At 47.5% G+C, this 24,100-nt stretch overlaps 1 protein-coding gene and 2 long non-coding RNA genes across 5 annotated transcripts in view; 1 reads left to right on the top strand and 2 right to left on the bottom strand.

Annotated features, from left to right (window-relative positions):
- LOC118371726 (dynein axonemal assembly factor 5) overlaps positions 1-24,100 on the top strand; it is a 78,281-nt gene that overhangs the window by 31,918 nt on the left and 22,263 nt on the right. The window contains exons 7-9 of the mRNA XM_052519510.1: positions 5,582-5,725; positions 8,696-8,864; positions 16,271-16,418. Of these exons, the coding sequence (XP_052375470.1) occupies positions 5,582-5,725; positions 8,696-8,864; positions 16,271-16,418 (461 nt within the window). The remainder of the gene's footprint in view (positions 1-5,581; positions 5,726-8,695; positions 8,865-16,270; positions 16,419-24,100) is intronic.
- LOC127930126 (uncharacterized) lies at positions 3,048-4,929 on the bottom strand. Of its 3 annotated transcripts, none has more exons than XR_008136866.1 (4): positions 4,863-4,929; positions 4,513-4,548; positions 4,453-4,472; positions 3,048-3,556 (listed from the first exon to the last, which is right to left on the bottom strand). It is a non-coding gene; the product is annotated as an uncharacterized LOC127930126 (long non-coding RNA). The 3 variants fall into 3 exon arrangements; XR_008136865.1 differs by having other exon boundaries at positions 4,513-4,566; positions 4,863-4,911; XR_008136864.1 differs by lacking the exon at positions 4,863-4,929 and adding an exon at positions 4,703-4,751 and having other exon boundaries at positions 4,513-4,566.
- LOC127930124 (uncharacterized) lies at positions 22,881-24,075 on the bottom strand. The gene is made up of 3 exons (XR_008136862.1): positions 23,581-24,075; positions 23,227-23,344; positions 22,881-23,108 (listed from the first exon to the last, which is right to left on the bottom strand). It is a non-coding gene; the product is annotated as an uncharacterized LOC127930124 (long non-coding RNA).

Below are 24,100 nucleotides of genomic sequence, written 5' to 3' on the forward strand. Positions count from 1 at the left end.
GGCCGCTCTTTCTGCTCTCTGGCTGCTCTCTGGCCGCTCTCTCCTCTCTCTTTCCACTCTCTGGCAGCTCTCTGGCTTCTCTTTGGCCGCTCTCTTTCTGCTCTCCGGCCGCTCTCTTTCTGCTCTCTGGCCGCTCTCTCCGCTCTCTGGCCGCTCTCTCCGCTCTCTGGCCGCTCTCTTTCCACTCTCTGGCAGCTCTCTGGCTTCTCTTTGGCCGCTCTCTTTCTGCTCTTTGGCCGCTCTTTCCGCTCTCTGGCCGCTCTCTTTCTGCTCTCTGGCCGCTCTCTTTCCACTCTCTGGCTTCTCTCTTTCTGCTCTCTGGCCGCTCTCTGGCCGCTCTCTTTCTGCTCTCTGTTCGCTCTCTGGCCGCTCTCTCCGCTCTCTGGCCGCTCTCTCCGCTCTCTGGCCGCTCTCTCCGCTCTCTGGCTGCTCTCTGGCTGCTGTCTTTCCACTCTCTGGCAGCTCTCTGGCTTCTCTTTGGCCACTCTCTTTCTGCTCTTTGGCCGCTCTTTCCGCTCTCTGGCTTCTCTCTGGCTGCTCTCTGGCCGCTGTCTTTCTGCTCTCTGGCTGCTCTCTTTCTGCTCTCTGGCTTCTCCCTGGCTTCTCTCTGGCTGCTCTCTTTCTGCTCTCTGGCTTCTCTCTGGCCGCTCTCTCCGCTCTCTGGCCGCTCTCTCCGCTCTCTGGCCGCGCTCTTTCCACTCTCTGGCCGCTCTCTCCGCTCTGGCCGCTCTCTTTCTGCTCTCTGACCGCTCTCTGGCTGCTCTCTGGCCGCTCTCTGGCTTCTCTCTGGCCGCTCTCTTTCTGCTCTCTGGCTGCTCTCTGGTCGCTCTCTGGCCGCTCTCTGGCCGCTCTCTCCACTCTCTGGCTGCTCTCTGGCTTCTCTCTGGCCGCTCTCTGGCTGCTCTCTGGCTGCTGTCTTTCCACTCTCTGGCAGCTCTCTGGCTTCTCTTTGGCCACTCTCTTTCTGCTCTTTGGCCACTCTTTCCACTCTCTGGCTTCTCTCTGGCTGCTCTCTGGCCGCTGTGTTTCTGCTCTCTGGCTGCTCTCTTTCTGCTCTCTTTCTGCTCTCTGGCTTCTCTCTGGCTTCTCTCTGGCCGCTCTCTTTCTGCTCTCTGGCCGCTCTCTCCGCTCTGGCCGCTCTCTCCGCTCTCTGGCCACGCTCTTTCCACTCTCTGGCCGCTCTCTTTCCACTCTCTGGCCGCTCTCTCCGCTCTGGCCGCTCTCTTTCTGCTCTCTGGCCGCTCTCTGGCTGCTCTCTGGCCGCTCTCTTTCTGCTCTCTGGTCGCTCTCTGGCCGCTCTCTCCGCTCTCTGGCCGCTCTCTCCGCTCTCTGGCCACGCTCTTTCCACTCTCTGGCCGCTCTCTTTCCACTCTCTGGCCGCTCTCTCCGCTCTGGCCGCTCTCTTTCTGCTCTCTGACCGCTCTCTGGCTGCTCTCTGGCCGCTCTCTGGCTTCTCTCTGGCCGCTCTCTTTCTGCTCTCTGGCCGCTCTCTTTCTGCTCTCTGGTCGCTCTATGGCCGCTCTCTCCGCTCTCTGGCCGCTCTCTCCGCTCTCTGGCTGCTCTCTGGCTTCTCTCTGGCAGCTCTCTGGCTTCTCTTTGGCCACTCTCTTTCTGCTCTTTGGCCGCTCTTTCCACTCTCTGGCTTCTCTCTGGCTGCTCTCTGGCCGCTGTCTTTCTGCTCTCTGGCTTCTCCCTGGCTTCTCTCTGGCTGCTCTCTTTCTGCTCTCTGGCTGCTCTCTTTCTGCTCTCTGGATTCTCTCTAGCTTCTCTCTGGCCACTCTTCGGCTGCTCTCTTGCTTCTCTCTGGCCGCTCTCTGGCTTCTCTCTGGTCGCTCTCTGGCTTCTCTCTGTTCGCTCTCTGGCCGCTCTCTGGCCGCTCTCTCCGCTCTCTGGACACGCTCTTTCCACTCTCTGGCCGCTCTCTTTCCACTCTCTGGCCGCTCTCTCCGCTCTGGCCGCTCTCTTTCTGCTCTCTGGCTGCTCTCTGGCCGCTCTCTTTCTGCTCTCTGGTCGCTCTCTGGCCGCTCTCTCCACTCTCTGGCCGCTCTCTTTCTGCTCTCTGGCTGCTCTCTGGCCTCTGTCTTTCTGCTCTCTGGCTGCTCTCTTTCTGCTCTCTGGCCACTCTCTGGCTGCTCTCTTTCTGCTCTCTGGCCGCTCTCTTTCTGCTCTCTGGTCGCTCTCTGGCTGCTCTCTGGACGCTCTCTTTCCGCTCTCTGGCTGCTCTCTGGCTTCTCTCTGTCTGCTCTCTGGCCGCTCTCTTTCTGCTCTCTGGACGCTCTCTTTCCGCTATCTGGCTGCTCTCTGGCTTCTCTCTGGCTGCTCTCTTTCTGCTCTCTGGTCGCTCTCTGGCTGCTCTCTCCGCTCTCTGGCCGCTCTTTTTCCACTCTCTGACAGCTCTCTGGCTTCTCTTTGGCCGCTCTCTTTCTGCTCTTTGGTCGCTCTTTCCGCTCTCTGGCTGCTCTCTGGCCGCTGTCTTTCTGCTCTCTGGCTTCTCTCTGGCCGCTCGGGGAAGACAGTGTTGTGCTCCTCCTAGTGCCTGCTTTGAGCACTGAACAGACGTTTTGTCATTATGGAGAATGGGAGGGATGAGGTGTATGTGCGTGCGTACAGACTCTTGGCCATCTCTCTCCGTTCCCTAATACACCCCCTCTCCCTAAGCAAACACCTGGAGGCTGCCTCCCCATCCCTCCCTCCCTCCTCTCTAATGACAGGCCACAGCAAAACAGGAAACAAGGCTGTGCTCCCGGTGATGGCATGGAAATTGGTCCGAGTGGAAGGCCTTTTGTCTAAACATGAGCTCACCCTACAGAGAGAGAGACACAGAGAGAGAGAGACGCAGAGAGAGAGAGACGCAGAGAGAGAGAGACGCAGAGAGAGAGAGAGACGCAGAGAGAGAGAGAGACGCAGAGAGAGAGAGAGACGCAGAGAGAGAGAGACACAGAGAGAGAGACGCAGAGAGAGAGACGCAGAGAGAGAGAGACGCAGAGAGAGAGAGACAGAGAGAGAGAGAGAGAGAGAGAGAGAGAGGGAGAGAGAGAGAGACAGAGAGAGAGGGAGACAGAGAGAGAGAGAGAGACGCAGAGAGAGAGAGACGAGAGAGAGAGAGAGAGAGAGAGAGACAGAGAGAGAGGGAGACAGAGAGAGAGAGAGAGAGATGAGGAGACAGAGAGAGAAACACAGAGCGAGCGAGAGAGTGTCAGAACTGAGGGAGGAAGGGAGGATGGCGTGTCGTGAGAGAGGTGAGAGGGAGCAGATGGAGAGAAGTGTGAGCGAGGGAGACAGAAGGAGGGATAGAGGGGAGAGGGCGGATAGAGTTCAGAGAAAATAAATCTAGCTTCTAGGCTGGTGGTGAAGGGAGCGGTCACACCATTGACTTTTCCCTCATTTAACAGTATGACAGTGAGGAACAGAGGTCAGGGGCTTCTCATGCACCATCAGACTAGCACTGCAGTCTCTCTCTTACTCCCTCTCTCTGTACCTATCTCTCTCTCTCTGTACCTATCTATCTCTCTGTACCTATCTCTCTCTCTCTGTACCTATCTCTCTCTCTCTGTACCTATCTCTCTCTCTCTGTACCTATCTATCTCTCTGTACCTATCTCTCTCTCTGTACCTATCTCTCTCTCTGTACCTATCTCTCTCTCTGTACCTATCTATCTCTCTGTACCTATCTATCTCTCTGTACCTATCCCTCTCTCTGTACCTATCTCTCTCTCTCTCTGTACCTATCTCTCTCTCTCTCTCTGTACCTATCTATCTCTCTGTACCTATCTATCTCTCTGTACCTATCAATTCAATTCAATTCAATTCAAGGGCTTTATTGGCATGGGAAACATGTGTTAACATTGCCAAAGCAAGTGAGGTAGACAACATACAAAGTGAATATATAAAGTGAAAAACAACAAAAATTAACAGTAAACATTACACATACAACAGTTTCAAAACAGTAAAGACATTACAAATGTCATATATATATATATATATATATATATATATATATATATATATATATATATATATATATATACACAATGTACAAATAATTAAAGGACACAAGATAAAATAAATAAGCATAAATATGGGTTGTATTTAATATATAATAATATATGCCATTTAGCAGACGCTTTTATCCAAAGCGACTTACAGTCATGTGTGCATACATTCTACGTATGGGTGGTCCCGGGATCGAACCCACTACCCTGGCGTTACAAGCGCCATGCTCTACCAACTGAGCTACAGAAGGACACACAATGGTGTTTGTTCTTCACTGGTTGCCCTTTTCTCGTGGCAACAGGTCACAAATCTTGCTGCTGTGATGGCACACTGTGGAATTTCACCCAGTAGATATGGGAGTTTTTCAAAATTGGATATGTTTTCGAATTCTTTGTGGATCTGTGTGATCTGGGGGAAATATGTCTCTCTAATATGGTCATACATTGGGCAGGAGGTTAACCTATCTCTATCTCTCTGTACCTATCTCTATCTCTCTGTACCTATCTCTCTCTCTCTGTACCTATCTATCTCTCTGTACCTATCTATCTCTCTGTACCTATCTATCTCTCTGTACCTATCTATCTCTCTCTGTACCTATCTATCTCTCTCTGTACCTATCTCTCTCTCTCTGTACCTATCTCTCTCTCTCTGTACCTATCTATCTCTCTGTACCTATCTCTCTCTCTGTACCTATCTCTCTCTCTCTGTACCTATCTATCTCTCTGTACCTATCTATCTCTCTGTACCTATCTATCTCTCTCTTACTCCCTCTCTCTGTACTTATCTCTCTCTCTTACTCCCTCTCTCTGTACCTATCTCTCTCTCTGTACCTATCTCTCTCTCTATGTACCTATCTCTCGCTCTCTGTACCTATCTATCTCTCTGTACCTATCTATCTCTCTGTACCTATCTATCTCTCTGTACCTATCTATCTCTCTGTACCTATCTCTCTCTCTGTACTTATCTCTCTCTCTTACTCCCTCTCTCTGTACTTATCTCTCTCTCTTACTCCCTCTCTGTACCTATCTCTCTCTCTCTGTACCATCTCTCTCTCTCTCTGTACCTATCTCTCTCTCTCTCTCTCGCTCTCTGTACCTATCTCTCTCGCTCTCTGTACCTATCTCTCTCTCTCTCTGTACCTATCTCTCTCTCTCTTACTCCCTCTCTCTGTACCCATCTCTCTTACTCCCTCTCTCTGTACCTATCTCTCTCTTACTCCCTCTCTCTGTACCTATCTCTCTCTCTGTACCTATCTCTCTCTCTGTACCTATCTCTCTCTTACTCCCTCTCTCTGTACCTATCTCTCTCTTATTCCCTCTCTCTGTTCCTATCTCTCTGTACCTATCTCTCTCTTACTCCCTCTCTCTGTTCCTATCTCTCTCACCCCTCTCTCTGTACCTATCTCTATCACCCCTTCTCACACTCCACCTCAATCTACACATTCCCCTATCTCCGTATCCCTCTCTCTCCCGGTCTCTCCTTTTCCAGGTGTAAATGTGTGAGGGCTGATATTTAAATGTGTTTGTGTGATATATGATATTTACCCAATAAAGGGCTGAATTAGAATTGTCTCTCCGTCCCTCTCCCAGGCGGTGTATCTGGAACAGTTGCTGTCCTGTGTGGATGTTCTGTTGTCTGTGTGTGAGAAGGACTGTTGCTCGGTCAGTCTACAGCTGTTACAGGTGCTGGTTATTATCCAGAGCCTCTCCACTGAGCCACAGCTCACTGACAAGGTAAGATGTGCTCACATACACACACATACAGTACATGGACACACACACGTATGTCTACACATCCATACATCAAACCCCAGCTCACTGCCCAGGTAAGAGACACACACACATACAGTACATGGACACACACACGTATGTCTACACATCCATACATCAAACCCCAGCTCACTGCCCAGGTAAGAGACACACACACATACAGTACATGGACACACACACGTATGTCTACACATCCATACATCAAACCCCAGCTCACTGCCCAGGTAAGAGACACACACACATACACACACACACACAGCCTCACCCAGTGGCTCTAACGAGCAATCCCATTATCCTCTCTGTCTTCCAGGCAGGCCTCCCCTCCCCTGTGGGCTCAACGTTTATAACCATCCACCTCTCCTGTGTAACTACTCTTCTCCTTCTCTGCTCTGACATGTGGTGATCTAGAATGTTTTTAACATGTTAACACTCTCTTTCCATCCCCCTCCTCCTTGTTTATTACAGCTGTGAGTATGTTTTGTATAGCGGGCCAGAGAAGCTATTTGAAGAATGTAAGTGTTAGCCCTGGTTCAAAGTGGGCACAGTGGAACTCGACAGTCTACTGTAATTACCCATTTAGTCAGAAATTGCACCTTTGGAGTGGAACTAGTTTAAACCGTTGCCGAGGGTGAAAGGAGGCGGTTTTGAGAGAGCGAGAGAATCAGCCCCAGCGCCATCTTTCCTCACGCCTACTGCCATTACATGCCATGCGAGCGCCATCCTGCCGCGAAGGACACTCATCGTCCGGGTAACTTGACCCAGAATAAAAGTTAACAACAAAGAGAAGAGGCAGAGGAAACAGAACAGACTGTAAAAGCCCTGTGTTACGTCTTAGTTTAGTCTGTCTGTTTGGACTGTGTGCTAATAGCAGGTCTACGAGGAGAGGAGCGGGAAGTGGAGTTGCACTCTGGCCAACGGATGAATGACTGACCACTCAGTGGCCTTCTATGTTTGACTGTCTGTGTGTCTGTCTGCAGAAACGGTGTCCTGTTTGGAACTGGGAGGAAGAATAGGGACAGGGACATGTAGAGAAGGAGGGAGGGAGAATAGGGGCAGGGTCATGTAGAGAAGGAGGAAGGAGGGAGGGAGAATAGGGGCAGGGTCATGTAGTGGCTCAGTTGGTAGAGCATGGCGCTTGTAACGCCAGGGTAGTGGGTTCGATTCCCGGGACCACCCATACGTAGAATGTATGCACACGTGACTGTAAGTCGCTTTGGATAAAAGCGTCAGCTAAATGGCATATATTATTATTATTATATAGGAAGGAGGGAGGGAGAATAGGGGCAGGGACATGTAGAGAAGGGGGGAAGGAGGGAGGGAGAATAGGGACAGGGTCATGTAGAGAAGGGGGAAGGAGGGAGGGAGAATAGGGACAGGGCCATGTAGATAAGGAGGGAGGAGGGAGGGAGAGCATGGCCTGGGACATGTAGAGAAGGAGGGAGGGAGAGCATGGCCTGGGACATGTAGAGGAGGAGGGAGGGAGAGCATGGCCTGGGACATGTAGAGGAGGAGGGAGGGAGAGCATGGCCTGGGACATGTAGAGAAGGAGGGAGGGAGAGCATGGCCTGGGACATGTAGAGAAGGAGGGAGGGAGAGCATGGCCTGGGACATGTAGAGGAGGAGGGAGGGAGAGCATGGCCTGGGACATTCCTGGACGTTGTTCCACCTCCCAGGGGGAATGGCAACGCCAGTTTTCCCAGAAAATGATCTTCCAGTCAGGTTTGTGGGGGGGTTGTTGGCTCCCTTCGCAGGGGGTTAACACTATTGACTCAAGAGGACAGTCAATCAGACAGTGTCCATCCCCGCCTCCCCTCAAGGGGACCATAACGCGCCCCTCGAGGTCACTTCCTCTGTCCTGAAGAGACAACACTATGCTCACGCTCCTTTCTCTCACTCTGCTCATTTCCTCTCCGTTGATATTTATTGTGACTATGGGATGTATGCTTCCTGTTTGTTTTCTGTATGGGTACATGTGTTAATGTTTGCATCCGAGTGGTTTGATGTATTAGACTAAGAGCATGTGAAGCACATTGTTTACAGCGTTTCTGGAGAGTTATTATTTTCATGGTAAAGTTACTGTTCATGCTTCTGTTTCCAGATGTAATCTAAACTTGCAACACAGCCATTAACATTTTAATGGAATGTGTTGATCACTTTCTCTCACGTTCCCTTCCTGTTTCTCTCTCTCTCTCTGTCTCTGTCTCTGTCTCTGTCTCTCTGTCTCTCTCCTCTCCATCTCGCTCTCTGTCTCTCTCCTCTCCATCTCCTCTCTGTCTCTCTCCTCTCCATCTCCTCTCTGTCTCTCTCCTCTCCATCTCGCTCTCTGTCTCTCTCCTCTCTGTCTCTCTCCTCTCCATCTCGCTCTCTGTCTCTCTCCTCTCTGTCTCTCTCCTCTCCATCTCCTCTCTGTCTCTCTCCTCTCCATCTCCTCTCTGTCTCTCTCCTCTCCATCTCGCTCTCTGTCTGTCTCCTCTCCATCTCCTCTCTGTCTCTCTCCTCTCCTCTATGTCTCTCTCCTCTCCATCTCACTCTCTGTCTCTCTCCTCTCCATCTCACTCTCTGTCTCTCTCCTCTCTGTCTCTCTCCTCTCCATCTCGCTCTCTGTCTCTCTCCTCTCTGTCTCTCTCCTCTCCATCTCCTCTCTGTCTCTCTCCTCTCCATCTCGCTCTCTGTCTCTCTCCTCTCTGTCTCTCTCCTCTCCATCTCCTCTCTGTCTCTCTCCTCTCCATCTCGCTCTCTGTCTCACTCCTCTCCATCTCGCTCTCTGTCTCTCTCCTCTCTATCTCCTCTCTGTCTCTCTCCTCTCCATCTCGCTCTCTGTCTCCATCTCTCCCTCTCTGTCTCTGTCTCTCTCCTCTCCATCTCGCTCTCTGTCTCGCTCTCTGTCTCTGTCTCCATCTCTCTCTCCATCTCTCCCTCTCTCTCTCCTCTCAGGCAGAGCAGAGCGTAGTGTCTCTGTGTAAGGTCCAGGGTCTGGCTACAGTAGCTGACCTCTACAGGCAGCACATGGATCAGCTGCTCCAGTGGCTCTCAGCCTCTCAGAAGACCTGGACCAGCTACTCCTCCCAGAGACTGCAGCTCCAGGTCATCGCCACCCAATCAGGTGAGACTATAGGTCAGGTTTCTCCAAGCGTGTTCCTGGAGAGCCTACCCTCCTGTAGGTTTTAAATCCAACTCCACTTGTAACTAACCTAATTCAACTGATCAGATAGATATTCATTCAAATTAGGTGTGTTAGATTAGGGTTTGAGAGAACCTACAGGAACAGGGTTTTATTTATTTATTTTATTTCACCTTTATTTAACCAGGTAGGCAAGTTGAGAACAAGTTCTCATTTACAATTGCGACCTGGCCAAGATAAAGCAAAGCAGTTCGACAGATACAACGACACAGAGTTACACATGGAGTAAAACAAACATACAGTCAATAATACAGTATAAACAAGTCTATATACAATGTGAGCAAATGAGGTGAGAAGGGAGGTAAAGGCAAAAAAGGCCATGGTGGCAAAGTAAATACAATATAGCAAGTAAAACACTGGAATGGTAGTTTTGCAATGGAAGAATGTGCAAAGTAGAAATAAAAATAATGGGGTGCAAAGGAGCAAAATAAATAAAATAAATTAAATACAGTTGGGAAAGAGGTAGTTGTTTGGGCTAAATTATAGGTGGGCTATGTACAGGTGCAGTAATCTGTAAGATGCTCTGACAGTTGGTGCTTAAAGCTAGTGAGGGAGATAAGTGTTTCCAGTTTCAGAGATTTTTGTAGTTCGTTCCAGTCATTGGCAGCAGAGAACTGGAAGGAGAGGCGTCCAAAGAAAGAATTGGTTTTGGGGGTGACTAGAGAGATATACCTGCTGGAGCGTGTGCTACAGGTGGGAGATGCTATGGTGACTAGAGAGATATACCTGCTGGAGCGTGTGCTACAGGTGGGAGATGCTATGGTGACTAGAGAGATATACCTGCTGGAGCGTGTGCTACAGGTGGGAGATGCTATGGTGACTAGAGAGATATACCTGCTGGAGCGTGTGCTACAGGTGGGAGATGCTATGGTGACTAGAGAGATGAGACAAGGGGAGACTTTACCTAGCAGGGTCTTGTAGATGACATGGAGCCAGTGGGTTTGGCGACGAGTATGAAGCGAGGGCCAGCCAACGAGAGCGTACAGGTTGCAATGGTGGGTAGTATATGGGGCTTTGGTGACAAAACGGATTGCACTGTGATAGACTGCATCCAATTTGTTGAGTAGGGTATTGGAGGCTATTTTGTAAATGACATCGCCAAAGTCGAGGATTGGTAGGATGGTCAGTTTTACAAGGGTTTGTTTGGCAGCATGAGTGAAGGATGCTTTGTTGCGAAATAGGAAGCCAATTCTAGATTTAACTTTGGATTGGAGATGTTTGATATGGGTCTGGAAGGAGAGTTTACAGTCTGACCAGACACCTAAGTATTTGTAGTTGTCCACGTATTCTAAGTCGGATGCCGTCCAGAGTAGTGATGTTGGACAGGCTTGTAGGTGCAGATAGCGATCGGTTGAAGAGCATGCATTTAGTTTTACTTGTATTTAAGAGCAATTGGAGGCCACGGAAGGAGAGTTGTATGGCATTGAAGCTTGCCTGGAGGGTTGTTAACACAGTGTCCAAAGAAGGGCCGGAAGTATACAGAATGGTGTTGTCTGTGTAGAGGTGGATCAGAGACTCACCAGCAGCAAGAGCGACCTCATTGATGTATACAGAGAAGAGAGTCTGTCCAAGAATTGAACCCTGTGGCACCCCCATAGAGACTGCCAGAAGTCCGGACAGCAGACCCTCCGATTTGACACACTGAACTCTATCAGAGAAGTAGTTGGTGAACCAGGCGAGGCAATCACTTGAGAAACCAAGGCTGTCGAGTCTGCCGATGAGGATGTGGTGATTGACAGAGTCGAAAGCGTTGGCCAGATCAATGAATACGGCTGCACAGTAATGTTTCTTATCGATGGCGGTTAAGATATCGTTTAGGACCTTGAGCGTGGCTGAGGTGCACCCATGACCAGCTCTGAAACCAGATTGCATAGCAGAGAAGGTATGGTGAGATTCAAAATGGTCGGTAATCTGTTTGTTGACTTGGCTTTCGAAGACCTTAGAAAGGCATGGTAGGATAGATATAGGTCTGTAGCAGTTTGGGTCAAGAGTGTCCCCCCCTTTGAAGAGGGGGATGACCGCAGCTGCTTTCCAATCTTTGGGAATCTCAGATGACACGAAAGAGAGGTTGAACAGGCTAGTAATAGGGGTGGCAACAATTTCGGCGGATAATTTTAGAAAGAAAGGGTCCAGATTGTCTAGCCCGGCTGATTTGTAGGGTTCCAGATTTTTCAGCTCTTTCAGAACATGAGCTGAATGGATTTGGGAGAAGGAGAAATGGGGAAGGCTTGGGCGAGTTGCTGTTGGGGGTGCAGTGCTGTTGACCGGGGTAGGAGTAGCCAGGTGGAAAGCATGGCCAGCCGTAGAAAAATGCTTATTGAAATTCTCAATTATGGTGGATTTATCAGTGGTGACGGTGTTTCCTATCAGTGCAGTGGGCAGCTGGGAGGAGGTGTTCTTATTCTCCATGGACTTTACAGTGTCCCAGAACTTTTTTGAGTGTTGCAGGAAGCAAATTTCTGCTTGAAAAAGCTAGACTTGGCTTTTCTAACTGCCTGTGTATAACGGTTTCTAGCTTCCCTGAACAGCTGCATATCACGGGGGCTGTTCGATGCTAATGCAGAACGCCATAGGATGTTTTTGTGTTGGTTAAGGGCAGTCAGGTCAGGGGAGAACCAAGGGCTATATCTGTTCCTGGTTCTAAATTTCTTGAATGGGGCATGTTTATTTAAGATGGTTAGGAAGGCATTTAAAAAAAATATCCAGGCATCCTCTACTGACGGGATGAGATCAATATCCTTCCAGGATACCCCGGCCAGGTCGATTAGAAAGGCCTGCTCGCTGAAGTGTTTCAGGGAGCGTTTTACAGTGATGAGTGGAGGTCGTTTGACCGCTGACCCATTACGGATGCAGGCAATGAGGCAGTGATCGCTGAGATCTTGGTTGAAGACAGCAGAGGTGTATTTAGAGGGGAAGTTGGTTAGGATGATATCTATGAGGGTGCCCGTGTTTAAGGCTTTGGGGGGGTACCTGGTAGGTTCATTGATAATTTGTGTGAGATTGAGGGCATCAAGTTTAGATTGTAGGGTGGCTGGGGTGTTAAGCATGTTCCAGTTTAGGTCGCCTAGCAGCACGAGCTCTGAAGATAGATGGAGGGCAATCAGTTCACATATGGTGTCCAGAGCACAGCTGGGGGCAGAGGGTGGTCTATAGCAGGCGACAACGGTGAGAGACTTGTTTTTCGAGAGGTGGATTTTTAAAAGTAGAAGTTCAAATAGTTTGGGTACAGACCTGGATAGTAGGACGGCCTGCAGAGTTCTATCTTTGCAGTAGATTGCAACACCGCTCCCTTTGGCAGTTCTATCTTGTCTGAAAATGTTGTAGTTTGGAATTAAAATTTCTGAATTTTTGGTGGTCTTCCTAAGCCAGGATTCAGACACAGCTAGAACATCCGGGTTGGCAGAGTGGAGAGCTCTGCTATAGGTCATCTCTGGCCAGTCATATGAGACTATAGCCACATTGCTGGCCAATCAGGTGAGAATACAGGTCAATTCTGTCCAATCAGAAGATCAATCTGTAACCAACCCATTACTGTCCAAACAGTCATATCTGGCCAATCAGGTGAGACTAAAACCACATTATTGTCAGAATCATGTGAGACCAAAGGCAGAGAGGAAGAAGCGAAGCAAGGGGTTTTACTCCGCCCAAAATCTGTCCACGAAAATAAGCCTAAGAATGGAGGAATTTTTGGTCAATGGGAGAGTGTGGGAATTGCTCATTTGCTAAGTGATGCTTATTCGATCAACTGAAGTTTCGGAACCGTTAGGTTGTTCTGAATTTACTGATATAAGTGGACACATGTTGCATTTACCCAACTTTGAAAAAAACAACTTTATATTGGAGTTGTTCCTGTTGTCATAGCGAGAGGACTCATCATGGATATAACCCGGTTTAGTTTGGATATTGCCATTGAGGGCTTCCACCATTTTAAAGTAGACAATTGGGTGGGGATTCCTATGATTTTGGAGCAATCAGCCAATGAAGAATAAGAAAATGGACTACTTTAAAATGGAAATGGCTTCAATGGTGCTGCCCTTGCGGTCACAGACTCTATAATGGCACAGATACAAAGATGAGTCATCCATCTCTATGGCCTGTTGTTCACATGCATATCTGCCCTCTCATTGGCTAGAATGGTTCCACCTGATCTCGCCGCCTCCACCCTGACTTCCATATTTGAGGACATGTATTTCTACTGTTAGTGCGGGTCACTTGACTATCTTGTCAATATAGTATACAATATTTGCTACATCAAATCAAATCCAATTTTATTTGTCACATACACATGGTTAGCAGATGTTAATGTGAGTGTAGCGAAATGCTTGTGCTTCTAGTTCCGACAATGCATGTCATCGCTGGCCAGTCAGGTGAGACTATAGTCAAGCTATTACCTCCATGTTGTTTCCCCACCACTCCTAGAAATACCAGTTATAGAGTGGATATTGTCATTGAAGACAACCCTTCATTCCATACCAGCCAAACAGCCACCATCATAGATTTACACTGAACAAAAATATAAACACAGCATGCGATCATTTCAAAGGTTTTACTGAGTTACAGTTCATATCAGGAAATACATTCATTAGGCCCTAATCTATGGATTTCACATGACTGGGAATATAGATATACATCTGTTAGTCACATATACCAACAAAACAAAAGGTAGGGGCATGAATCAGAAAACCAGTCAGTATCTGGTGTGACCACCATTTGCCTCATGCAGCTCAACACTTCTCCTTCGCATAGAGTTGATCAGGCTGTTGATTGTGGCCTATGGAATGTTGTCCCACTCCTCTTCAATGGCTGTGCAAAGCTCCTACACCTGTCAGGAGGCTGGATTATCTTGGCAAAGGAGAAATACTCACTAACAGGAATGGAAACAAATGTTGCTATATCCGTTCTATTCACTTTATTTCTACGCTGTCATCTACCCTTAAGACCTGTATGACTCTGAGACAAGTCAAAGACCTTTGACTCAAGTCCCCTTTAGAAACACTCACACAGACAGAAAGAGACTTGCCTGGCTATCCAAACTCCTTGCACCGGCAAAACATCACCCCCATGGATGTTAGTTTCTTCTTCGCAATGAGTCTGTATCTGTGGACCTCCTCTACGATTTGTAGAATGGAAATCCATTCTAGACGGTCTGATTGGACCCAGAAACCGATGGTTTGGGCCAGAGCCAGAACAAAAATGTGTAAAGCGGCACTTTTAAAAATGTGTCATTGGCTTTGATACTCTGATGGTTAGAGATGATCCAATCGCTGATGACTTGGTTTTGTACAACACCCCGCACTTTGATGTCACTACAAACCACTTGAATGGTGGCAGTCTGACTGAAGTATGTAGTGAATGATAGCAGCAGAATAATTCAGTTTGAGGCATCTGGCAAGTCAGCAACATATAACCTGCCATTATCCAGCTACACACAGAAAGCTTGTCATTAGAGCCAAGTTAGCTTAGTGACTCTGTCTCAGTCCAGGTTAGGGAGGGTTACAGGGCTCTGAACCTCACTTTACGCATTACTTTACCCCTATCCCCCATAATCCTCCGACATTAGCACCTCCGACACACGTTCTTTCATCCCGGATCGCTCTCTCTCTCTCTCTCTGTGTCTCTCTCTCTCTCTCTCTCTCTGTCTGTCTCTCACTCTCTCTGTCTGTCTCTCTCTCTCTCTCTCTCTCTCTCTCTGTGTCTCTGTCTCTCTCTCTGTCTCTCTCTGTCTGTCTCTCTGTCTCTCTCTCTCTCTCACACCACACACTTGCACTCCAGACCTATACACTCTTAGAAAAAAGGGTTCTTTGGCTGTCCCCATGTAGAACCCTCTGTGGAATTGTTTCTACATGGACCCCGAAACGGAACCCTTTTAGGTTTGTCTGTATAATTCTAATAATAGAGAAGTTATTTTAGTTATTTAGTTTTACAGTTGTACTGTTATTCATGCTTAATCAGGACCAATAGATTTCCACAGATATTTATCAGATGATAGTAACAGGATGTACTGAACAGGTATTTGAGGTTTCTGCTCTGATTGTATGAGAACAGCAATGAACAGCTGTAGTATGTCCTCTAGTCCCCTAAGCCTCCAGTCATAACTGACCAGTCCATTCTAAGCTTACGGTCAGGCCGACCCCCCCCAGTCTTTGTGTGGTTATTTTTAAAATACTCCCTACAAAGCCCCTCGACATTCCGGGGTTAACTTTTCACCTTTCTGGCCACTATGCCAAAGCATTCTGGGAATATGGGCCTGGGAGCCAATGGAAAGACATGCTATAGATTATAGCATCTATTAGTGGATGTTTGAGATCTGAGAATATCCCATTCTCTTAGTCATAGTCTGGTCTCACCTTCTGACTGCTGTTTGTCAGACATAAACTTTGTCCTCCCATTTCCTCTTCACATTGGCATTGCTCCTCTTTTCCGTACGTGTGTGTGTGGATCCCTGCGTTGGTGTATGTGTTTGTCCGTAAATGTCCCTGCGTTTTTCTGTGTGTCTCTGCATGCACGTGTGTGTGAGTGTGTGTGTGTGTGTTCCTTCACTGTCTCTGGTCTGGCACCCTCTGGCCCTGTAAAAATAAATCCCCTCTGTGTCTGTGTGCCTACACCACACCACACACTGCCAGGTGAGCAGGGCAGGACACTGTGGTCAACTGGCTGTGTACTCGGGATCATTTTAGAGGAATCCAGCCTAGCTGACCCTCTCATTTCAGCAGTGAGTTAGTGTGAAGGGGCCTTGAGATGTCTGCTCTGGTCTGACACCTTCACCCTGTTTGTGGCACCGTTTTGATTCGCACATTCCTGCTGCGTGACATCTTTCCATTTTGTGTCCTCTCTCTATATATCTCTCTCTTTCTATATATCTCTGTCTCTGTCTGTCTCTGTCTCTCTCTCCTTACCCTCCATTGCCTTGTTCTCTCTCTCTCTCTCCCTCTCTTTATCTGCTTCTTGGGGGAAGTCCGTTCTACTGGCCAGCCGCTGCCCTCATCATCACAGGATATCCTCTGTCTTGTCTCTACAGCGTGTCATACACACACACACACACATAGTCAGACAGACAGACGGTTAGTGTGTGTGAGCTGGGAATACTTTCACTGTGAATTTCCCATCCAGTGACTGACCCAGCCTGGTAACACGACTTACCGCAACACACACACACACACTCAAGCAATTCACACACAAAAGCTCCTTTAACTCATGTCTCATTTCCTTGTTGCTGTGTGTCACAGTCTGGTCAGTCCTTGGAACTTTCCCTGTCTGACTGAGTAGTGGTCAGTAGTACTAATAATAGGACTTCTGTTCTTCTGTGTGTGTTGTGTGTGTGTGTTCAGGCCCAGTCATTGGAGAGTTCCTGCCCTTGCTAATGCCCCTTCTGCAGAACTGTCTGGACCCAGAGAGAGACCCTGAGATGAGACTACACATCTTCACCATGCTGTCCAAACTGCTGCTGGACGCTACACACACACTGGACTCCCAGGAGTGAGTTCTGAATACACACACACACACACACACACACAACCAGCCGGTCCCATTTGAATCCCCTTGGCCCTAACCCTTCAAAGTTTACATATCTGTAAGGTTGAAGCAATATTGGGAAGCTTTACCACAACACTGCTTAAATACCTCTCCAGGCATGCTAACATGGGGAGGTCCAAAAGGAGGGATAGGGAGTGATTTGGGACCGGCTGATACACACAGACTCCCACACATGCACACACAGACTCCCACACACGCACATACAGTGCCTTGCGAAAGTATTCGGCCCCCTTGAACTTTGCGACCTTTTGCCACATTTCAGGCTTCAAACATAAAGACATAAAACTGTATTTTTTTGTGAAGAATCAACAACAAGTGGGACACAATCATGAAGTGGAACGACATTTATTGGATATTTCAAACTTTAACAAATCAAAAACTGAAAAATTGGGCGTGCAAAATTATTCAGCCCCCTTAAGTTAATAATTTGTAGCGCCACCTTTTGCTGCGATTACAGCTGTAAGTCGCTTGGGGTATGTCTCTATCAGTTTTGCACATCGAGAGACTGACATTTTTTCCCATTCCTCCTTGCAAAACAGCTCGAGCTCAGTGAGGTTGGATGGAGAGCATTTGTGAACAGCAGTTTTCAGTTCTTTCCACAGATTCTCGATTGGATTCAGGTCTGGACTTTGACTTGGCCATTCTAACACCTGGATATGTTTATTTTTGAACCATTCCATTGTAGATGTTGCTTTATGTTTTGGATCATTGTCTTGTTGGAAGACAAATCTCCTTCCCAGTCTCAGGTCTTTTGCAGACTCCATCAGGTTTTCTTCCAGAATGGTCCTGTATTTGGCTCCATCCATCTTCCCATCAATTTTAACCATCTTCCCTGTCCCTGCTGAAGAAAAGCAGGCCCAAGCCATGATGCTGCCACCACCATGTTTGACAGTGGGGATGGTGTGTTCAGGGTGATGAGCTGTGTTGCTTTTACGCCAAACATAACGTTTTGCATTGTTGCCAAAAAGTTCAATTTTGGTTTCATCTGACCAGAGCACCTTCTTCCACATGTTTGGTGTGTCTCCCAGGTGGCTTGTGGCAAACTTTAAACAACACTTTTTATGGATATCTTTAAGAAATGGCTTTCTTCTTGCCACTCTTCCATAAAGGCCAGATTTGTGCAATATACGACTGATTGTTGTCCTATGGACAGAGTCTCCCGCCTCAGCTGTAGATCTCTGCATTTCATCCAGAGTAATCATGGACCTCTTGGCTGCATCTCTGATCAGTCTTCTCCTTGTATGAGCTGAAAGTTTAGAGGGACGGCCAGGTCTTGGTAGATTTGCAGTGGTCTGATACTCCTTCCATTTCAATATTATCGCTTGCACAGTGCTCCTTGGGATGTTTAAAGCTTGGAAAATCTTTTTGTATCCAAATCCGGCTTTAAACTTCTTCACAACAGTATCTCAGACCTGCCTGGTGTGTTCCTTGTTCTTCATGATGCTCTCTGCGCTTTTAACAGACCTCTGAGACTATCACAGTGCAGGTGCATTTATACGGAGACTTGATTACACACAGGTGGATTGTATTTATCATCATTAGTCATTTAGATCAACATTGGATCATTCAGAGATCCTCACTGAACTTCTGGAGAGAGTTTTTGATTTGTTTAAAAAGTTTGAAATATCCAATAAATGTCGTTCCACTTCATGATTGTGTCCCACTTGTTGTTGATTCTTCACAAAAAAATACAGTTTTATATCTTTATGTTTGAAGCCTGAAATGTGGTAAAAGGTCGCAAAGTTCAAGGGGGCCGAATACTTTCGCAAGGCACTGTACAGACTCCCACACACACACACACATACAGACTCCCACACACATACAGACACACAGACTCCCACACACATACAGACACACAGACTCCCACACACACACACACACACACACACACACACACACACACACACACACACACACACACACACACACACACACACACACACACACACACACACACACACACACACACACACACACACACACACTCCCCACATGCACACACACAGACTCCCCACATGCACACACACACACACACACACACACACACACACACACACACACACACACACACACACACACACACACACACACACACACACACACACAGGCTGCCAAACACAAACTGACGCAAGGACACGTGCATGCACGTAAATTCACATACTGTACACACACACATGCATGCACATACACACACAAACCTGTGTCCACCACACAGACATAAAAAATGCATGATAAACACCTAGCTCCTACTGCTAAGTCGCAGAGTGAAAACAGGAAGTACCTCTGGTTTCCCGACATGCCACAATATGGGTAAAGGAGAGGTGAAAGTTCAGTAATGGTCTTAGATACACACAGTTAAAGCCAGGCTGGACCGGTATAGCCCAGGTTGACTTTCCACAGGCTCGTTAGCGCAGGCTGACCTAAACCTGTCACGTTTGTTTTCATTTCTCCAAACTGCTCTGAACGTGATGTGTTTCTCCCCAGGCGTTATTAGCAGATTTAGCACAGCTCATGTTTTTCCAACTTCCCCTCATTAACTGTAGAATTAGCAGCCCAGCGACACGGGACCCTCGTCAACAGACGTAGTTGTCAATGATGTATTATGTACAGCAAGTCTATGGTAGCTGTCCCATCTCAGGCTCTGCAGACTGCAGTGGGTCTGTTTATTCTCTATGAGGCTTGGGCTATATAGGAGATTGGTCATAATAGGAAAAACCATGGTGTAATTTCCACTAGTAATGGAGGGGACATGCCCCCCCTACCCCTACTACTATAGGAGATTGGTCATAATAGGAAAAACCATGGTGTGATTTCCACTAGTATTGGAGGGGACATGCCCCCCTACCCCTACTACTATAGGAGATTGGTCATAATAGGAAAAACCATGGTGTGATTTCCACTAGTAATGGAGGGGACATGCCCCCCCTACCCCTACTACTATAGGAGATTGGTCATAATAGGAAAAACCATGGTGTAATTTCCACTAGTATTGGAGGGGACATGCCCCCCTACCCCTACTTTTGACTGTTTATATTTCTCATTACAAGGCTGAATTTAGAATTCATAGAAGCCATCGGTCAAATGCGTTGAAATGAGCTTTACTTTGTCCTCCCCCGTCTCACTAATCTGGATGGAATCTACCACCACAGGCATCTTGTTACATCTGGGACCTACCAACATGAAACATACCTAGCAATATGCCTCTGATGGGGGGAGGGGTGGATTTTGGTTTGATCTATCCGTCCTCAGTGAGTCAGTAACGCCAGGCCTCATCACCACCCCAGAGTGAACTTTCAACACTGTTAAGAGGGATGGAGCGTTGAGACGAACTGATTGGAAGAATGAATGACAGAATTCAACTTGAATTGCCCCGAAGAGGATTTGATTTACACATCATGAGCCACATTGTAAACAGACACATGCAACTAAATCACCTGTGGGGAGGCTTCCTGTCACCCACGCATTCCACATTACATTCAGTCAAATCCAGACCAGGATATTAGCAGACAATAACATGAAAGACTCCTCATGGGGTCCCTGAATATCTCTGTTATCTCCGCCTCTCCAAGCCATTTCCACATAGTCCGTCTCTCTTCCCCTCCAGCGCCTCTCTAATCTTGGGGAATGCATTAAGTTAAGCCGGGGCCTCGTGGTCTCTGCTGTGGCTCCTGTGGTCGGAGCAACAGTTGTCCCCGTCACTCAGTGGGGTAACTCGTCAGCGTGGTCCCCAAGGGTCGACCGTGACTGCCCGGGGTGCAGCGCGTGTCTCCGTGGATGTGTACATAATGTCTAGGGTCATGTCAATTTGTAAGTCGCTCTGGATAAGAGCGTCTGCTAAATGACTTAAATGTAAATGTAATGTCGAGGTCAATCTGGGTAGTTATTATGGTGTGGAACCCTTTTAGTCAAACTGGCCAAAGGAGTTGGTAGAAGCAAACTGACACCCAGGCTAGAAGTCAGACATTAAGACATTAGCATTGTGAACTCCAAGCTCCAGAGGTGAGTGATAGGCTACATCCAGCCCATAAAGGTAACAAGCAGAGCCTCTGTCCTTCCCCAACTCTTCTCAATGCTCTTCACTGACATGGGGCACGTGTCCCATGCAGCAATGCTCTTCACTGACATGGGGCACGTGTCCCATGCAGCAATGCTCTTCACTGACATGGGGCACGTGTCCCATGCAGCAATGCTCTTCACTGACATGGGGCACGTGTCCCATGCAGTCGTGCTCTTCACTGACATGGGGCACATGCAGTCGTGCTCTTCACTGACTTTGTGGCAGTGTTATCTAGTGGGAACCCATTAACATGGCAGGCTTCTTGCCAGTGAGGGAAAAACGAGGGAAAATCATACCTGCTTGCTCTAATTGTGTAGTACCTCGTCTGTTCTCCATTTTGTTTTGTCAACTTTTCGGCATGTTCCCCGGGAAGTAGCCTACAGGAGTTTTGTAACTATTTCTACGTTGGCTTAGTGCTACTGTGCTAGCTAACAGACATCTGGAATCTATGTATTTTGGATTGCTTTGACTCTCCCTCGGCCCAGCGATGCGCCCGACTCCCCCTTGCTTTGGTAACTCAGCCTGCACGCTTTTAAAAGTTTTACCATCGGATGGGCCCCGGCCATCAATCTGGAGGTGTTCTCTCTCTTTGCTTTTAATTTGAGTTTATGTTTTGGTTGTGTTCTTGCTGGCCTCCAATAGTTAGGCTCGAGCTTACCGACCATAACCGTGGTGGTTGGGTAGGCTAATAGCTAATTGGCTAAATAGCTAACGTTAGCTGGCTGGCTAGCTTGCTTGCTGGCTAAGATAACTGCATATTATTTGATAACTGGTCATTGACTGTCATTGACTTTAATGTAGCTGTAAGCTAGGTGTTGATAGTAACTGGCTGACTCATTCAATGATAACGTAACGTTAGCAGGCTAGTAGGGCTAACTTTAGCAGGCTAGTAGGGCTAACTTTAGCAGGCTAGTAGGGCTAACTTTAGCAGGCTAGTTGGCTAGCAACCTTGCAGGTTGATTTGTAACAAATTCCTAAAGTATTTGCTTGTAAACTGGCTTAAAATTTGATTGAAACCAGTAGTTGGTGTAATTTGAAGTTATACATTTGAAGTTATTTCTGTGGAGGTTACATTATAGTGAATGGGCTGGCTTGTCGGGTCCTCCATATTACATCACGCCCGGAAAAACCTTTTCCAAAAATGACTTCGGCGTTCTTTGGAATTCTGATGGGTTTGATGTAATAACTAGAAAAGTAGAAAAGTGAGCTGTATCTTTACATTGGGACTTTTAATGCATATACTAAGGCAAATCCATTTGTTATACGTGGTTATAACCTGCCTTTTTTTAAGTAATACCTTCCCGCACACAGTCTCTCCCATGTAGAATGTTTGTAGTGCAGCAAACCCACACAGACACAAACTTCCATCTCATCAAGGCGACAATGATAATGATGCACAGTATCTCTCTATAATACACTCTTTGTTCCTGTAACAAAATGACATAATAACATGTCGGCAGCAGAACAAAGAGAAAGGAAAAGGGAAGAGGGAGAGTATCCTCAAACATATGCCTTAGTTCCACTGACACATAATGGCTTTGTTTCATGTGGATCTGTGGCCTGCTATTGAAGGTTAAGGTAGAACAGAAGTAGAGAGGTAGGCTGCAATTTAAAGGTTAAGATGAAATACAAGTAGAAAGGAATGTGTTATGGGAGAAAGAATACACCCCACACTGTGAAAATGACAGGTACAATCAAAATCTGTAATTGCTGTCTGAGGGAGGGGGGCACATGGGAATGTGTGAAACTGCCTCCTCAGCCAGAAGTGTCCCCACTTGCACTGCCAAATAGCTAGCTATTCACGTGCCGTGATTGGTAAGAGGTCCTGTGCCTCGGTATGAGCCGAATCAGGAGGACGCGCCCCTCGATAAGCAGCGTGACGTCCTTTACATGTGCGTTACTTGCTGGGAGTCGCACTTGTCTTGAGTCAGACTGTGTAAATGTGTGTTGGGTAACAAACTGACAACCATATCTTATTGTGTGCATTATGCCTGCGAGCGCCATGCACACTATTGATGGGATTGGTCAATGCGATGTGGAAAGATCCATTACTCTTCATGGCATCCTTTCCATCCACTTCCATATAGGACAGATAGAGAGCAGGGAGAATAGAACACATGAAGGCCGCTGACTGGCTGCATTAGTGGGAGATAGGCTCCCCCTACTGGAGAATAGATGGTACAGCCCGCTCCAACATACAGGGTCACTCAGAACAGAAGTATAATGGGGGTGTATATAGGGATTATAGAGACTGCTGCCAGATTTTGCACTTACAAATACCACATGTCAGTGTTGGGGAGAAATGGGGTGCCGGACTCATAAATTAACTGTGTGTGTGTGTGTGTGTGTGTGTGTGTGTGTGTGTGTGTGTGTGTGTGTGTGTGTGTGTGTGTGTGTGTGTGTGTGTGTGTGTGTGTGTGTGTGTGTGTGTGTGTGTGTGTGGTCGCAGGCAGAGGGAGTGACTGTCAGTATGATTGCATTGGCAGTAGAGTAGAGAGTGAGTGAGAGAAGAGGAGACACAAAGGACATCCAGATGGTCCCCTTCTCTTCATCCCCTGTTCTCTCTCTTTCTGCACCTCTAGTCTTAGTATCCACAGACCAGCTGGCTGTGGGAAACATGGCCGTAGATACAGCTGTGTGTCAGTGGTTTGTCACTGAGCTTCTCTTCATCCCCTGTTCCCTCTCTTTCTGCACCTCTAGTCTTAGTATCCACAGACCGGCTGGCTGTGGGAAACATGGCCGTAGATACAGCTGTGTGTCAGTGGTTTGTCACTGAGCTTCTCTTCATCCCCTGTTCCCTCTCTTTCTGCACCTCTAGTCGTAGTATCCACAGACCGGCTGGCTGTGGGAAACATGGCCGTAGATACAGCTGTGTGTCAGTGGTTTGTCACTGAGCTTCTCTTCATCCCCTGTTCTCTCTCTTTCTGCACCTCTAGTCGTAGTATCCACAGACCGGCTGGCTGTGGGAAACATGGCCGTAGATACAGCTGTGTGTCAGTGGTTTGTCACTGAGCTTCTCTTCATCCCCTGTTCTCTCTCTTTCTGCACCTCTAGTCTTAGTATCCACAGACCGGCTGGCTGTGGGAAACATGGCCGTAGATACAGCTGTGTGTCAGTGGTTTGTCACTGTGTAGCGCTCAGTAATCTCCAGTAGCTGCCTGGTAGCTCTATAATACTGTGTAATTCTCATCAAGTGTTTTCACATCGCGTCACATCATTGGACAAGGAGGCTACTTCCCAGTCTGCTCATCCTGACTCTGATGATGTTGCCTATTTGTACACTGACTGCATCATTCATCACCATATCGTTAGATTATATTAGGTATTCTTAGACTTTTATGCAAAGTTTTTAGGAATTTCATATTGAATTATTCAATAATAGACTGGGGACTAGACCATTTCTTTATTTTCCGAAGAAAATAATGTATTTCTCCTTAGAGAATCATTAGAGAATTTCTTGGGAATGTGGTAACTAGTGTCACTCTACTAGAGCCTTCAAACTCATCTCTGGGCCTGGATGCCAGTTCCACTGTGTGTTTTCATTGTTCCCCTCTAACCAGGGACAGAT

The sequence above is a fragment of the Oncorhynchus keta genome, chromosome 5 (genome assembly GCF_023373465.1).
Source record: "Oncorhynchus keta strain PuntledgeMale-10-30-2019 chromosome 5, Oket_V2, whole genome shotgun sequence".
Taxonomy (NCBI): Eukaryota; Metazoa; Chordata; class Actinopteri; order Salmoniformes; family Salmonidae; genus Oncorhynchus; species Oncorhynchus keta.